Genomic DNA, 14,728 nt, shown 5'->3' on the forward strand with positions numbered 1-14,728 from the left:
AAAAATCACAGTATTCAAAAAATTTAATGGGGCAGAGGGGTGAAGAACCTACGAAAAAGTTTCTTCATAATAAAAAAATCACAGTATTCAAAAAATTTAATGGGTGGGTGAAGAACCTACGAAGAAGTTTCTTCATAATAAAAAAATCAATCACAGTATTCAAAAAATTTAAGGTCCTCCCAAACCTGAGCTTTCTTTCCGTCTGCTTCGTACTCGCCATTTCTTTTACTTTTCATCTCTTTGCACTTCTAGATACAAAGCCGTGTTTAACCGGCCCTGCCGCTGAGTCATAAATGCAATCGCACAGTGAATAGAGGTTATGCCACACGCTTTATGGTACGTAACTTTGACGGGACTTTCATTTGCTTAATAAAGCATGCACAGTTTCACCCACATCCTGTAACCAACTTCATAAGCACCCTTTCATCAGGCTGGGAACTCTGCATTTGCTTTGTAGTAATCCAATACGATGGACTGCGTGAAATCAATGGAGAATGTGCTGGCCATGAAGGGCGGAGATGGAGAGACCAGCTATGCTCGCGTTTCTTTATCTGCACAGGTTTATATTTTATTTAATAATTTCAATTTAACTATAGCTTACACATTGTAATATTTGGAGTTGGATCCTGTTGCCAGCAATAAATTTTGTTGACGTTATTTTATTGTTTTGAGATGTACGCAGTTGAAAATGATACAAGTGATAAAACCTATTCTGGAGCGTGAAATTTCCCAGCATCTCAGACTTGATACAATGAAAGGAGAAAATGGTGTATTTCGCATTGCAGATTTTGGGTGTGCAACGGGAATTAACACTCTTCTAGTCGCGGACACCATCGTTCGAGCCGTCCAAACAACGTGTACTTCTCATTCTGTGAAGCTGCCAGAATTTCAGGTTTACTTCGCTGAACTTCCTTCCAACGATTTTAACTCGCTCCTTCGCTCGTTGCCTCCACATGATCAATCAGCAGAGCATGCCCACAAAAAAGATGAAGCTGAGCGTGGTTTTACTGAGCCTCCGTCAACGAGATCTTACTCTGCAGCAGCGGTCTGCGGATCGTTTTACAAGAGACTTTTCCCACTGAAAAGCCTCCATTTCTGTCACTCTTCTAGCAGCCTTCACTGGCTTTCGCAGGTAAATGATCTTGCTCCCTCGCCCCTTACCACGCGGAAAGCACATAAATGTCTTTTAAGTTAAATCTTGAATGACTATGTAAAGTTTAAGACAGTATTTATATCTAATGTCAGGAGAATTTATAGAATTTTGAATGGTAAACCAGTAATAAATTGGTGTCAATGTCTGAGCGTGCAGATTTCTACATTTAGTCTTTCGAATATGACGTGGGTAGAATTTGTTCTTTGGAATATGATATGGGTATAATTTTTTTTCCTGTGTCTAACATCATTTAGGGCATAGTTACCGAATTCGCCCGAATCGGGCAAAAAAATACGATAATTCGTGGATTCGGTACGAATACCGTATTATTCGTCCAAATTCGATTCGTTTCTCCGGTTTAATTGATAAAGGTTACATAGTTTACCCAGACTGATAATTGTTAATTCAATAAGAACTATCAGCAGGTTGAGATCATGGATGTTCATTCAATAAGAACTATCAGCAGGTTGACATCATGGATGCACGGAGGAGCTGTCTGAGATACTGCATGGCTTTCACCTCAGATTCGGGATTTCCTGGAGAAATGCTTTTGGAGAGATGCTTTCGGAGAGATTCAAAAAAGAGGTGGACCAGTGCAGTGCTTTCTCCCATTCTGTCACTCAGCGTACCAAGCCCCATAGGGGAAGCCCAATAGGGGAATGCATTGGGGAGGTGAATAGGTCAGTTAGGCAATGCTCAAGAACTCCCAGGGACAGAGCCACAGCTTGTAAAGTTGAAGATGTTGCTAACATGTCTGATTGGATCACAAGCCCACATGATGAGTGGATTGTTGTTCCAACTTCATATAAACCTTTGATTTTAAACTTCATATAAACCTTTGCTAAAATCAGACATGAGTAATGTCTTCTCCAACTTCATATAAACCTTTGCTAAAATCAGACATTAGTAATGTCTCCTCCATCCAAGAGCTTTCATTCAACAAAAGTGCAGTGCCAGCTTTGAAGTTGTCAATTGCACAGAATTGCAGCTTAGAGGTGAACTAGATCAATGCTCACAGGTTGTGGTCAGTGCAGCACAATCTCAACATCAAACAATCTTCCAGCACTTCTGCCAAGACTCTGCATCATTACTTGTTTTTCGAAGGCTGTGGCATCTGATTTAATTTATAAAGCTTGGGACTTGTATGGCATCCATGCATAAGGAAAGAACATTAAAAGCATATTGAAATGGGAAATTTACAAGTTTAAAAATCAATTAGTGTTGGGAAAATTTAGAAATCATAGTAAAATGTGAAAGTTTACCAATTTACTACTTAAGAGTCTAGAAAATAGATAAAAAAAGAATTTGTTATACTGTGAAGAAAAAGAGTGATAAATTTGGCAGGTTATTATATATTTGTTAAATGTATTTGTATTTATTATTATGAATATTTTAGATAAATAACTGTTTAAATTACGAATATATTTTAAAGCTAAGTTTTGAAAGATATAAAAGTTGTGTGATTTTTAATTTAAAATAAATTCAGAAAAAAATGAATAAAAATATTGTTTTTATAAAAAAGAAATTAAGATGTCTATTGTCCAATTTTTTTCAAATTAAATATTTTTGATTCAAATTTTTAAAGTATCGAATCGAATCCGAATCCAAATCCGAAGGCGAAGTTGATAACTATGATTTAGGGTAGACATTCCTTTCATCATCAGGATTTTGCTTTATATAAGTCGATTTATAAATGTAATTGTTTCTTATAAATTGATGGTTATTTTATGATTCTTTTCTATTTTTTCAATATTTTATGCATCTATTCAGCATTTTAAATAGACACTCTACCATCATCAAAAATCCTAAAACAAACAAATAATCAATATTATTTTTCTTGGAGATTTTCATTTCTAACTTGTCATAGATTTACAAATTTAGATGGTTGCTTCATATAAACCTGTTGTTGCTTCATATAAACCGATAGCCATTTCATCGTTCTTTTCCATTTCTTCAGTATCTTATGCGAGATGCATAATAACTGAATTAAAATGCAATTTGCAGGTTCCGAATAGCGTTGTAGATAGAAATTCTCCAGCTTGGAATGGAGAAGCAATTTATATATCCAGAGATGAAGTGGGTGCTGCCTATCTCTCCCAATTTCGCAAAGATTTTTGTGCATTTCTAGCAGCACGAGCAGAGGAGATGGTACCTGGCGGATGCATGTTCATATGTCTAGCAGGTCGTAGTTCCGCGGACATAAAAGAGCAAAGCGCAATAGGACACATTTCTCATCACATGCAAGCTGCGTTTGAAGAGCTTATCAAACAGGTAATATATACTTCTCCTTATGTTGAATCCAACCCAACTCTCTGTGTCGATATCAAAATATTAATATGGATTTATGAGGTGCAGGGAAAGATTGAGAAGGAGAAAATGGAGTCGTTCAACCTTCCGGTATTCTCCCCAAATGTGGAGGAGTTGGAGAGCATAGTGAAGATGGAGAATTCGTTTGAGATAGTGGAGGGAGTAAAGTTGTTTGGTGGGTTGCCTTTGCATCCAATTTCAGAGGTGAGAAAAGGCGATGAGAAGGTGTTCGGGAGGATGGTAACCAACATGTACAGGGCAGCGTTCGAGAATGTTGTGAGGACTCACTTGGCTTCCGATGTTTTAACCGATGAATTCTTCCTGACGATTGAAAAGATGGCGGCTGCCAAATGCCAGGATTACGTGCACAATCGAAATGATCAAGTTGGAGCCTTTCTCCTTCGGAAATGAGATCAACCATTTTCTGTCCATGTGGGATTTTAGAATCCATTGTACCACGGACTGGATTCTTCTTTTAGGATTGTCTGTGGTGTCGCTATCGCTTCGTTTTACATTCCTGTAATTAATTGCATCGGTGATGCCTGACAGTTTTACTCGTTTCAATTACCATCTAATAAATATGCATCGGTGATGCGTTTCACTCGTTTATATGCATTGGTGATGCCTGACAGTTCCGCTCGTTTTAATTACTATCTAAATAACTCAATAAAATATCTCTTCAGGATCTAATTGGATCTAAAACATTTCCTGGTTAACACGCTAATACCATTTAACACATTTTAGGCCACAAATTCAACTTCATGGTAGATTTTTGGCGAGTTTGGTTAAAAAATAAAAAAAAAAAATTCAGAAATAGATTTAGCACTTTCAAAAATTACTATTAAACACCTAAAATCATAAAATTTTGAGAAAATATTTTAAAAAATCAAGAAATTACCCAAAAAAAAATTAAATTAGAAAAGATTTTGAGATATATTTTATGCCAAAGTATTTGTTTGAGAGGTACTATAATTGCAATCAAAGAATTTCATAAACATAAATTGGGATAACTCATTTTGAATTCCCTACACTAACAATTTTTTTGGAACCAGTGAGGTATGTGCTATCCATACACGAAAGATTACATAGTAAATATAAAATTAAAATTTTTAATAAATTTTTGCTAATCCTAATTTTATTTTATTATATTTTTACTAAATTTTCCATTATTTTCGGAACCAATTTATAAATTCTTTAAACTATACTATTTGTGTGTTCGTAAAATTGTTTTCAGAACGAAAAAAGCGTAATTATATCATATAAGGTATATAATGAACAGATAGTACATCATGAGAGCTTTAGGATGCTGGAGCAATCTGTACCAAAATTATCTAGATAAGATGGAAAACATAATCCCAGAGAAGGAGATAAGATGTCCATCAAGATAGTCAGCTATTTTAGCTATCAATTAGCTCGCAGATAAAAGATTTAGCATAGCTCATGAAGGAGAATAAGGAAAATAAGATCCTCTGAGTTATATCAGCATTGTTCATAATTTTCGTTTTCGACCATTGCATAAACATAAAATATTCAGTAGGGAGGAGAGAAGCAAAATGAACAAAATAACAGTGCATACGTGGATTCAACAAAATTGAAATTAAGTGTCAGGGATGGAAAATTCCTGGATGGAGAATATTTCCTCGTCAAATATTACCTTTAGTAGGGAGGAGAGAAGCAAAATGAACAAAATAACAGTGCATACGTGGATTCAACAAAATTGAAATTAAGTGCCAGGGATGGAAAATTCTTGGATGGAGAATATTTCCTCGTAAGATATTACCTTCATGTTTCAGATACCTGTTTCTGATTAACACATTTGTTCATTCTTAAAATTGTAAAGAGTAGTATGCTGTATTGAAACTTGTAAACTAGAAACTCGTTAATACCCTATTGGGTAGTACACTGTATTGAAAATTGTAAACGAGAGAAATAATATTTTTTATGAGTATTTTTCTCGTTAATTTTAATTAATGTACACTGTATTGAAAATTGTAAACGAGAGAAATAGTATTTTTTATGAGTATTTTTCTCGTTAATTTTAATTAAAATACGACGTAGATTTTTAAAACTTTGAGTTTAAATTGTTTAATTTGTATAATTCAATTGTGTCAAGGGTTTTCAAGGGTGTTGAATCTATTTATTCATTCAAAAATATATGTGAAACACTAAAAAATCTTGAAATTATATTGTCGGATTTTGGTGAATTCTATTGGAAAATGCTATTTCATCTATACGTTAGTGGTATATAAAATTTTATCATCTAATATATTTTGTTATCCTTTTAACAAATATAACATATTATTTATATATATATATATGTATATATATATATATATATATATATATATATATATATATATATATACATATATATACATATACATATATATATATATATATATATATATATATACATATACATATATATATATCTATATATATATATATATATAATTTTTGAGAGAAATGAATCTTTTGTCTTGATAATCAAGAAGAACATAGTTTTGTTTGGGGTTTAGGTCATACATTCAACAATATTGCTTAAGCATGTGCCTTATATTAAGGTTTGAAGCAAATTGTGAATGAGAGAATTGAGGTGATTGTTTTTGGTGATTTCTTGAATATAATTCACCATTTATATTACAGATTTTTCCCCTCATAAACAAAGTTAAGTTAAGATTTATAAGTTGTATCAGTGTATTCCCAAGAAGAAATGTCTCCACGTTTTCAGATCAACAACTTCAAAGCTGAAAACATGGCTAATTTGGGGTAAAAAAATCAAAGTAAATGAATAATTCTTCATGGTGGTTAAATAGGAGAACAAATAATTTCTTATAGTGGTTAATCATGTGACCTAGAAATCAAAGCAAATGAATAACTCTTCATGATTTAATGTAACATTTTGACTCTCTTTGTAAATTGTGTGTTTTGTTGGTCGATCTTAGGAAATGTACAAAGTGAAATATTGTAGATATTAAAGCATTTTATTCAAAATCTTGAGGGTTAGATTCTATAAATAGTAAGATTCTATATATGGTAGTCCATACATTCTCCATTCCAACTAAGTCCATGGTTTTAACTTGATTATGTAAATTGTGTATTTAAATTGTGTTTAAATCAATATTTTGTAATATAATAGTTATTCTTAATTCTTAGTAAAAGATAAAAATTAATGCTCAAATCATTAAAAATAATAAGAAATAATATTTTTAAAATAAAAATAAATAAATAAATAATATTAAAAAAACAATTATTTATTTTAATTAATTTTTTAAAACATTATAAATATTATCTATATTCAAGCTTCTGTGACTTTGATTTTTGAAGAGTTTGTATTATAAAGAGTTTGACTTTGATTTTTTTTTTTTAATAAATTAATTTAAATATTATTTCTCTGTTTAATATAGTGGTTACTTATTAATATAAATATTATTTTTCAAAAACTAGCCATTTAATATAGCCGTTACCTATTAATATTTTTAATAAATTAATAAAATAATATCATTTCTTTTTCAAAAACTGGCCATTTAATATATTAGTTACATAATAATATTTTTTTTTAATATATTAATAAATTAATATCACAATCTAAATATTATTGTTCAAATATAGTTGTTATTTGAAATTGTGTCTCTACATTGCTCTCTATTTAAACCTTTGCCATGGTCTGCCTTTTCATCTGGTCCTCATGATCAACCACACTTGTTGGTTCCAAACTCGTCGGCCAAAAATTGTTCTTATGTGATTTCTATCGAAAGACTTTGCTTAATAAATTATAAATAATACTTAAAATAATATTTAAAAAAATTAATGGATAGTCATTATATATATATATATATATATATATATATATATACCAATTAAAGATGAAATGAAAAAATTGATAGAATTAGACCATGCACGTAACAAAAGGGCCTTGAACCTTATAATCTTCGGTTTGAAAGAGGAGGTAGACGAGGATACTTTAGCCATAGCCCAGACAAAATTACATAATAGATTACAAATCGAAACAACGTGTCTCACAGAAGCAACAAGGTTGGGGAAATTAATTGAGAATAAAGGAAGGATGATTCAATAAAGGTGAGCTCTACTAACCATAAGTATGACATACTTAGTAAAACCTCAAGTCTAAAAGGAACGAGAATATTTATAAATGAATATCTCATTCTAGAAGATCAAGAAGAATTAAGAAAGGAGGTTCAAAAGGTAAAAGAAGCTAGGAAGGAAGGAAAATGGGCAATAATAAAAAATAGAAAATCCGTTATTTGAGATAGAAACCAAAAATATATGAATTCAACATGCTCCAGATTCTTTCATGGAATTGTCGGGGTTTTCCATGGAATAAAGGCCCCAAGCTAAGTTGGATCTCGAATGATGTTGATATTATATTTCTTGTTGAAACTTGGGAGCACGAAGAATCTAAGGTCCCTAACATAGATGGCTTTGCAATATGGTCTACCTGGAACAAGTGATCCTCTCGTAGAGGCATTGGGGGTATATCTTGCTACATTAAGAAGAACATCTCCCCCTATGCTAGGATTTATAAAAACGACCCTTACTACCAATATAGTTGGATAGAGATTACTGACATTAATGATAAAAAGACCTACATAGAAATATGTTATTCCCCCCATCAATTTTAACTTCTATAAGAAAAAGAATGTAGATAAAAATAATCCTTACAATGGTTTAGAGAATGATATTTCTAGCCTAAGGAATGAAGGTAATATCCTTTTAATGGGTGATTTTAATGCTTGAACTTCAAGCAACCAAGCTATTCTTCTCAGCAATCATTCCAACCCTAATCTTCTTTGGTAAGACAAAGACCTTACTCTGGCTAGCCAGTACAAAAGGAGCTCTGAAGACCTTGGGGAGAATTTGTTTAGATCAGAGCTAGTCAAGCTCTCTAGTGCTCAGGATCTCATAATTTGCAATGGTCTAAAGAAGTGGCCCAATTCTAGCCAGATGACCTGATCCATGGGCTTGGTAGCAACTTCGTAGACTATGTTATTTCCGATCTCCTGTTATACAACGAAATAATAAATTTTGACATATTAAATGACCACGAGCTTGACTCTTATCATAGGCCTTTACTTATAACTCTCAATTTTGTCATGCATAGAGATCCCATAGAACATAATCCTTATAGCCCAAAGAACTTAATATTTGATAGAAATAAAAACGATCTCTTTCTAAATGAATTAAAAAAGAATTTGTTTCCTTTATCTAGTATAGACAACATAGAAGACCTCTATCATAATTTTATTACAACCCTCTCATATTATATTAACAAGTTCTCAATTGAAATTTCAAGTAATAAAAGAAATAGAAAAACCAACCCATGGTATGACAAAGATTGTAAAAGTGTGAGGAGAGCAATTAAGGAAGCTGTTGATGAATCTCTTAAAATTTGCAAGATAAAAATATACAAAGCCTTAACTAAAAAGAAAAAAAGGCAGTATATTCGTAAAAGACAAGAGAATCTCTTACACCTCTCTAAGGTAGCTCCTAAGAAATTCTAGAGGCAAAATCTAACTAGGAAAACTAAAGATAATAATAAAATTGCTTTACACTACTAGAATTCCTATCTTAAAAATCTTTATGAATATCCAAATGTCATGGATAAATTTGAAACCCTGCTCACAACAAAAGAAGTTTTCTCATTAGAAGACATTGATTTTGGGGTTAAACGCCTCGCAAATGGGAAAGCTAAGGATATTGAAGGTTACCAGGCAGAAATCTTAAAAATTGGAGGTCCTGTCCTCATCTCCCACATCCACAAACTTTTCAATCAAGCACTCAAGCAAGGGTTCCCTAAACCATGGACTCAAAGCCTCATTATCCCTATTTTTAAAAGTGGGGATACAAATAACCCCTCTAATTATCGGATAATTATTATTAGCCCTCTCTTAGCCAAGTTATATATTATTATTTTGGAAAAGAAGTTGAGCATATGGTTTGAAAGTGAAGGTAAGCGGGTTAAAGGCCAAGTGGGTTTTAGAAGGCAACACTCAACAACGGACCAACTTGTTATGCTTAGGATCATTGTGGAGGAATGTCGCAATGATAAATTCAATCTCTTTTATTTTTTTGTCGATTTTAGAAAGGCTTTCGATACGGTTCCTAGAAACAACCTATGGAATAGATTAGAAGAGCTAAAGGTTCCTTTTGAGTTGGGAGCTGCCGCTATAAGGTTATACGAGAATGTACTTGCCAAGTTAAAGAGAAATGAGTGGTGGTCGGAAGATATTAAGTGTAATATCGGAGTTAAACAAGGTTGCCCCCTCTCCCTTACCCTATTTGGCATTTACATCGGCAAGCTAGAAGGTTTTTTAGAGGAAGCAGGCTGTGTTGGCATTATCTTAGCTTGGATAGACATCATCCTTCTTCTCTATGCTGATGATATTGTTCTTCTTGCAAGGTGCCCATCTGATCTTGATAAGAAACTTAGAATTCTTAAGGAATTTTGCTCTACCATGGGTATGACTGTTAACACTGAAAAAAAAGAAGTTATGATTATCAAATCTAAGAAGGACACTTACGCTAATTTTATGTATAACAATAGTAACTTGGAGGAAGTGGCTTCTTACAAGTACCTAGGAATTGATATTCATCACAAGCTCAACTGGAACTATAGCATTGAGAAAAGGATTAATGGGGTGTGGAAAGCTTATTTTGGTCTTGAAAATAATTGTAAAATGGAAAACCTCGTAATGTGGGCTAGAAAGAAGTTTCTCTGTGAAACTTTAGTCACTCCTGTTATCTTATATGGATGTGAGGTTTGGGGTTGCAACATCTCTAGAGAATCATGGAGAAAGATTGAGCAAATCCAAAAGTGTTTTATAACGTATAACCTCAAAATTAAAAGCAATACACCCTATCATATTCTCCTTATAGAAGAGGGTATTTTCCCTATCGAGAGCCTAGCTATGACTAGGCTTTTGCTATACAAGCACGAGCTCAATAACATAGGAGACCAAAGACTTCCTAAGCTAGCTTTAAATTCCAACCAAAACCACCTAAGGCTAAAACAGGGTTGGTATAAAGACACCAGGGCCTGGTTAAACCATTGGGAGATCGACGAGAATGTTGCATTGCAAAACATGAATAACATTAAAAAAATTGTTACTTCTAAGTTCAAAGAAAAAATGTGGTGTGAGAAAGATTTAGCAGCTAAAAGAAAATTAAGATATTATAAGGAGGTCATCAACCCCACCATATAATATCAAAAGTATCTCTCTGTTTTAACTAGCTCAAAGAAGAAAATTAATATAGCCAAGATTAGAACGAACTCTCATGAGCTCCATACTGAAACGGGTTGTTGGGCAGTTCCTAAAACACCATGGATGGAAATGATCTGCCATCTTTGTGAGAATACGAATATCAAGGATGAAAATCACTTCCTCTTAGAGTGTCCCACGTACAACCACATTAGATCTCAGTTTCATAATATTTGTTGCAGTACTAACCTTCCTAGCCTTTTACGTTGTCAAAATTATAGTGAGCTCCGGAGGTTTCTCTCCAAGATTTTTGAGCATAGGAATAAAATATTAAATCAAACTAAATAATTCGTTTCTTTAGGTCCGATAGACCAAAGTTTGGTCTCAGTGGACATTAACCATCATCATCATCATCATACACACACACACAGATATATATATATATATATATATATATATATATATATATATATATAGATAAACACTTAATATTATACATAATATTTAGCATTAAATTTTTTATAATTTGTAGTTGTAAAACAATGTAGACTATATTAGTAATCTAGGTAGAAAGATTAAATCTTTCAATATGGATAATTTTTTTTGAGTGTTTGAGATTGAAATATTTTATTAATGATTCACATGCTCCACATTAAAATGTTAATACATGCTCTCTCACATTAAAAAATAGAAAACATATATCCATAGGAATTATCTCTGTTTACCATGAATTAGAAAACACCTATTAATAGAAATAAGAATGTTCTTAATCTTTGTATTGATGTTAAAATTTTTACTCCAACATGCATCTTGAAATATTTTATTTACAACCAACATTAAACTTTTTTTGGTTATTAATATTTTTACAATGTTATATATCAACTCCATATTAAAATGAAATAAATTTACACATGTCCCTAGCAATAGAAAGTGAATATATATATATATATATATATATATATATATATAATTGTGAATTTGAAATCGCATTTCCTCAAAATATCTTCATACAACAATATGTATCATTGTCACAAGTTGACGGGGGCAGGACGGGTTGTCCTTTGCCCTAATAATCGAACAAAGATACAATTTGTTTGAGGTTTTGTCATGATGACAAATAATCAAACATGATATTTATCTCTTTAGAAAGGGCTTTAAACCGCCATAGCCAAAGGAATCTGTTGATTGATGCGATTTGGAGATTCAATGTTGGTAATCAAATAGGTTCATAAACTAAAGGAAACTCGAAGCATTGCTACCCACCCATTCTGTTAAGGATATATGTAATTGAGGCAATTTAAGGAGGTTAAATTCTTTCATATATTCCATCATCTGAACACTAAGGTAGATGCATTAGAAAATAAATGAGCTAGGCTAGAACAAAGCGTGATGGAGATATATGACCTCCAAGTCTCTTACACCCCATTGCCATGATTTGTAAATAGATTATTGATGAAAAGGGAGGGCAGCTTGGTTGAAAAAATGGTGATTTTATTAATTGGAAAATTAGTTGGAACACCCATAATTTGGAACACCCATAATCGAATCAAATCTGGCACCTGCTCCAATGTAGATCGAATATGTGGCATATGTTTAATGGGAAAGGGTGATGTAGTATGCAGGTCTTTATAACACCTACCCAAGGATCTTACACGAGACCAAGAGGAGAGACATTTAGCGGTTGATTGAGATATGTGGATAGCAAGAGGGGCATTTTCAAATTAATATGCTTAGTGTCTCGAGGAGGCACCCAAGACTTAGAGGATTCAAAATAAATGTCATAATCCTTTGCAACAATTGTGAATTAATGGAAGTTTCTGGAGTGGTTTGCTATCTTGGTGCCATGGATTGGGAAATCTTTGCATTAATAACCTCCATTGAGCAATGCCATTTCAGGACAGGAGCTCCATCTCTTAATTTTACTTTAGAAGTTGTGTGTTTATCACTCTTTTCTTACAATTGTGATACAAGATGGCATCTTGCAATTGGTATTCTAGGGGCATTGTTTTGTAGGTTGGGTTCAATGGCAACAACATACTAGTAATCTCTTGAACAGGCTCAAGCATGAATGAACCAAATAATTGATAAGTTGACGGAAGTGGTAGTGTCCTCTTTGGAGCCCATGAATTAGCAGAGTGATTTGAGAGACTAGGAAAGGGAATTGCATCCAGTTCTTCTAGACAAGAAATGTGAGTTGCTTCAGAAGAAATTAGAAAAACTCTAGGAATCCATGGAGGTAGAGGAAGTTGTCTTAAACATCAAAATGAGTAGGTTGGAATTTGTGCTCAGTGAAGGATCAAATAATAACCAGGTGAATATGGAAACAAGTGCGGTCCAGGTAAGGAAAAGGAGTCAAGGAGGAACTGAACTTGACTTGGAGGTGCCAGAAAGAGTTGAAGGTCCTAACCAAACAGACCCAAAGTTGGGCCATCAAGCTCAAGTCATTCCTTTAGACTTAGTTGATGTATTGTAAGTATGTTCTATTATTAGGTGTTTTTTTGTAGAGTTTATGGTAGATATCAATTCATGTCTATAGCCAAAAGAACTCCTAGGTGTAGGGGAAAGCTCTTTTGGATGAGAATGATCAGTGAAGCTCATGAAAATTTGAAAAATGTATAGGTTCTGGCCCAAAAACTAGTTTATCATGTTAATGTAAAAATTGCTACTCTTTCGTTAAAAATAAATAAATATATATCATTTTCTATGCTATGTCTAGTCATAATCTACCTCAAGAGAAACCAAAACTATTAACCATGGATAATTATTTAGATGATTCAAAATGTTAAAAGCTGTCACTATGAAGTTTATGACAACTAACATAAACTAAACTACAAGAAGTAAAAGAGAAATGCCAAGTGGCTAAACATAACATTGACAATTAAATTAAGTCATTGGGGCTAGATCCTAGGCGTTCATTCTTACTAGTGCTGGAGGTTTCGTATCACACTAGATATCGTCTTCTATGTGAGCAAGTCGAGCATCCAAAATAGCAAGACATGAGCATTGTTAATGTTGAATACATTGGATTTCATTCAAGAAAGATATTATATCATTGATGTCTTCATCTTTCTCCTTTAGGACCCTACCTAGGAGTATCTTCATCTACTAGTAGAGAGTAATGAAGTTAAATTATTGGCTTTGTCTTCCCTGGTATGACCAAGATCCGGAAACCAATTGGTTATTTAGCTTCAATTACTAAGTTTGAGTAGGCTTGTTGGTCACTAGTGGTCAAGGTTCCAAGTTGACCAATTTCCTCTTGAATTTTCAAAGGAGTGGAGGAGTGAAAAATGTCTCATGCATCTTAAGCTTTGACTTGGGCTCACGGTTGACCTTGAAGGCCCCTTCCACCAAACCACCAGTTGTATTTCATCCACTGTATAGAAATATTACACTAGGTTGCTAGGTACCAAAATAAAGGTATCGCCTAGAAAACCCAAAAAAAATTGGGACTGTAAATTAGAAAACCAAATATAAATAAAGCTCAGGGAAACATGAATTGTCAGGGAAGTTTGTGGTGGCTTCTAATGAAATGAAGAAATTGAGGGGAGGCAAATAAAGGGTGTCAGGAAGATTCTAACAACCACTATGAATGAGAAATACCAAAACCAATGCTCCCCCACTGTGCTTTAAGCACTACATACTAGAAATCACCAAACATAAGTTGCACTAGTAATGAAATTGTCAAAGTAGAAGGAATTGAACATAAGAAGAGTTACCCAGTGTTGGTCAGCCCACAAGGCCTGACCCTATGTCACCGTGACGGTGAGTTGATAGTTTTCACCTCCCTCCCCTGCAAATATTGTTGTTGTGGTTTCTGTCAACATCTAGAAAAGTGCCTCCACTACTTTTCTCTATCTTTTACTCTCACTATTGTTCAACATCGAGTGCATGCATTAGAGATACATGTACCAAATAGTTAAACCTCTAAAAATTCTAACGCATGCCGAGCCATGGCCATGGAGATAAGTTTTCCTCCACACCAAAGTGGAAATCTATGCTTTTCCACAAAACCCTAAATTTTCAAAGTCGAATATCAACCCCTCAGTGT

The 14,728-nt window shown here is 33.4% G+C and overlaps 1 protein-coding gene across 1 annotated transcript; it reads left to right on the forward strand.

Annotated features, from left to right (window-relative positions):
• Nucleotides 1-399: 399 nt before the first annotated feature.
• Nucleotides 400-3,964, forward strand: LOC149151241 (indole-3-acetate O-methyltransferase 1-like). Its single transcript, XM_089445087.1, has 4 exons — nt 400-559; nt 683-1,132; nt 3,158-3,424; nt 3,509-3,964. The coding sequence occupies exons 1-4, from the start codon at nt 470-472 to the stop codon at nt 3,869-3,871; spliced, it is 1,170 nt and encodes a 389-aa protein (XP_089301213.1). The 5' UTR covers nt 400-469; the 3' UTR covers nt 3,872-3,964.
• Nucleotides 3,965-14,728: the final 10,764 nt, after the last annotated feature.

Source organism: Pinus tabuliformis, chromosome 9 (genome assembly GCF_031772625.1).
Source record: "Pinus tabuliformis cultivar Carrire ecotype Pingquan chromosome 9, CPIR1, whole genome shotgun sequence".
NCBI lineage: Eukaryota > Viridiplantae > Streptophyta > Pinopsida > Pinales > Pinaceae > Pinus > Pinus tabuliformis.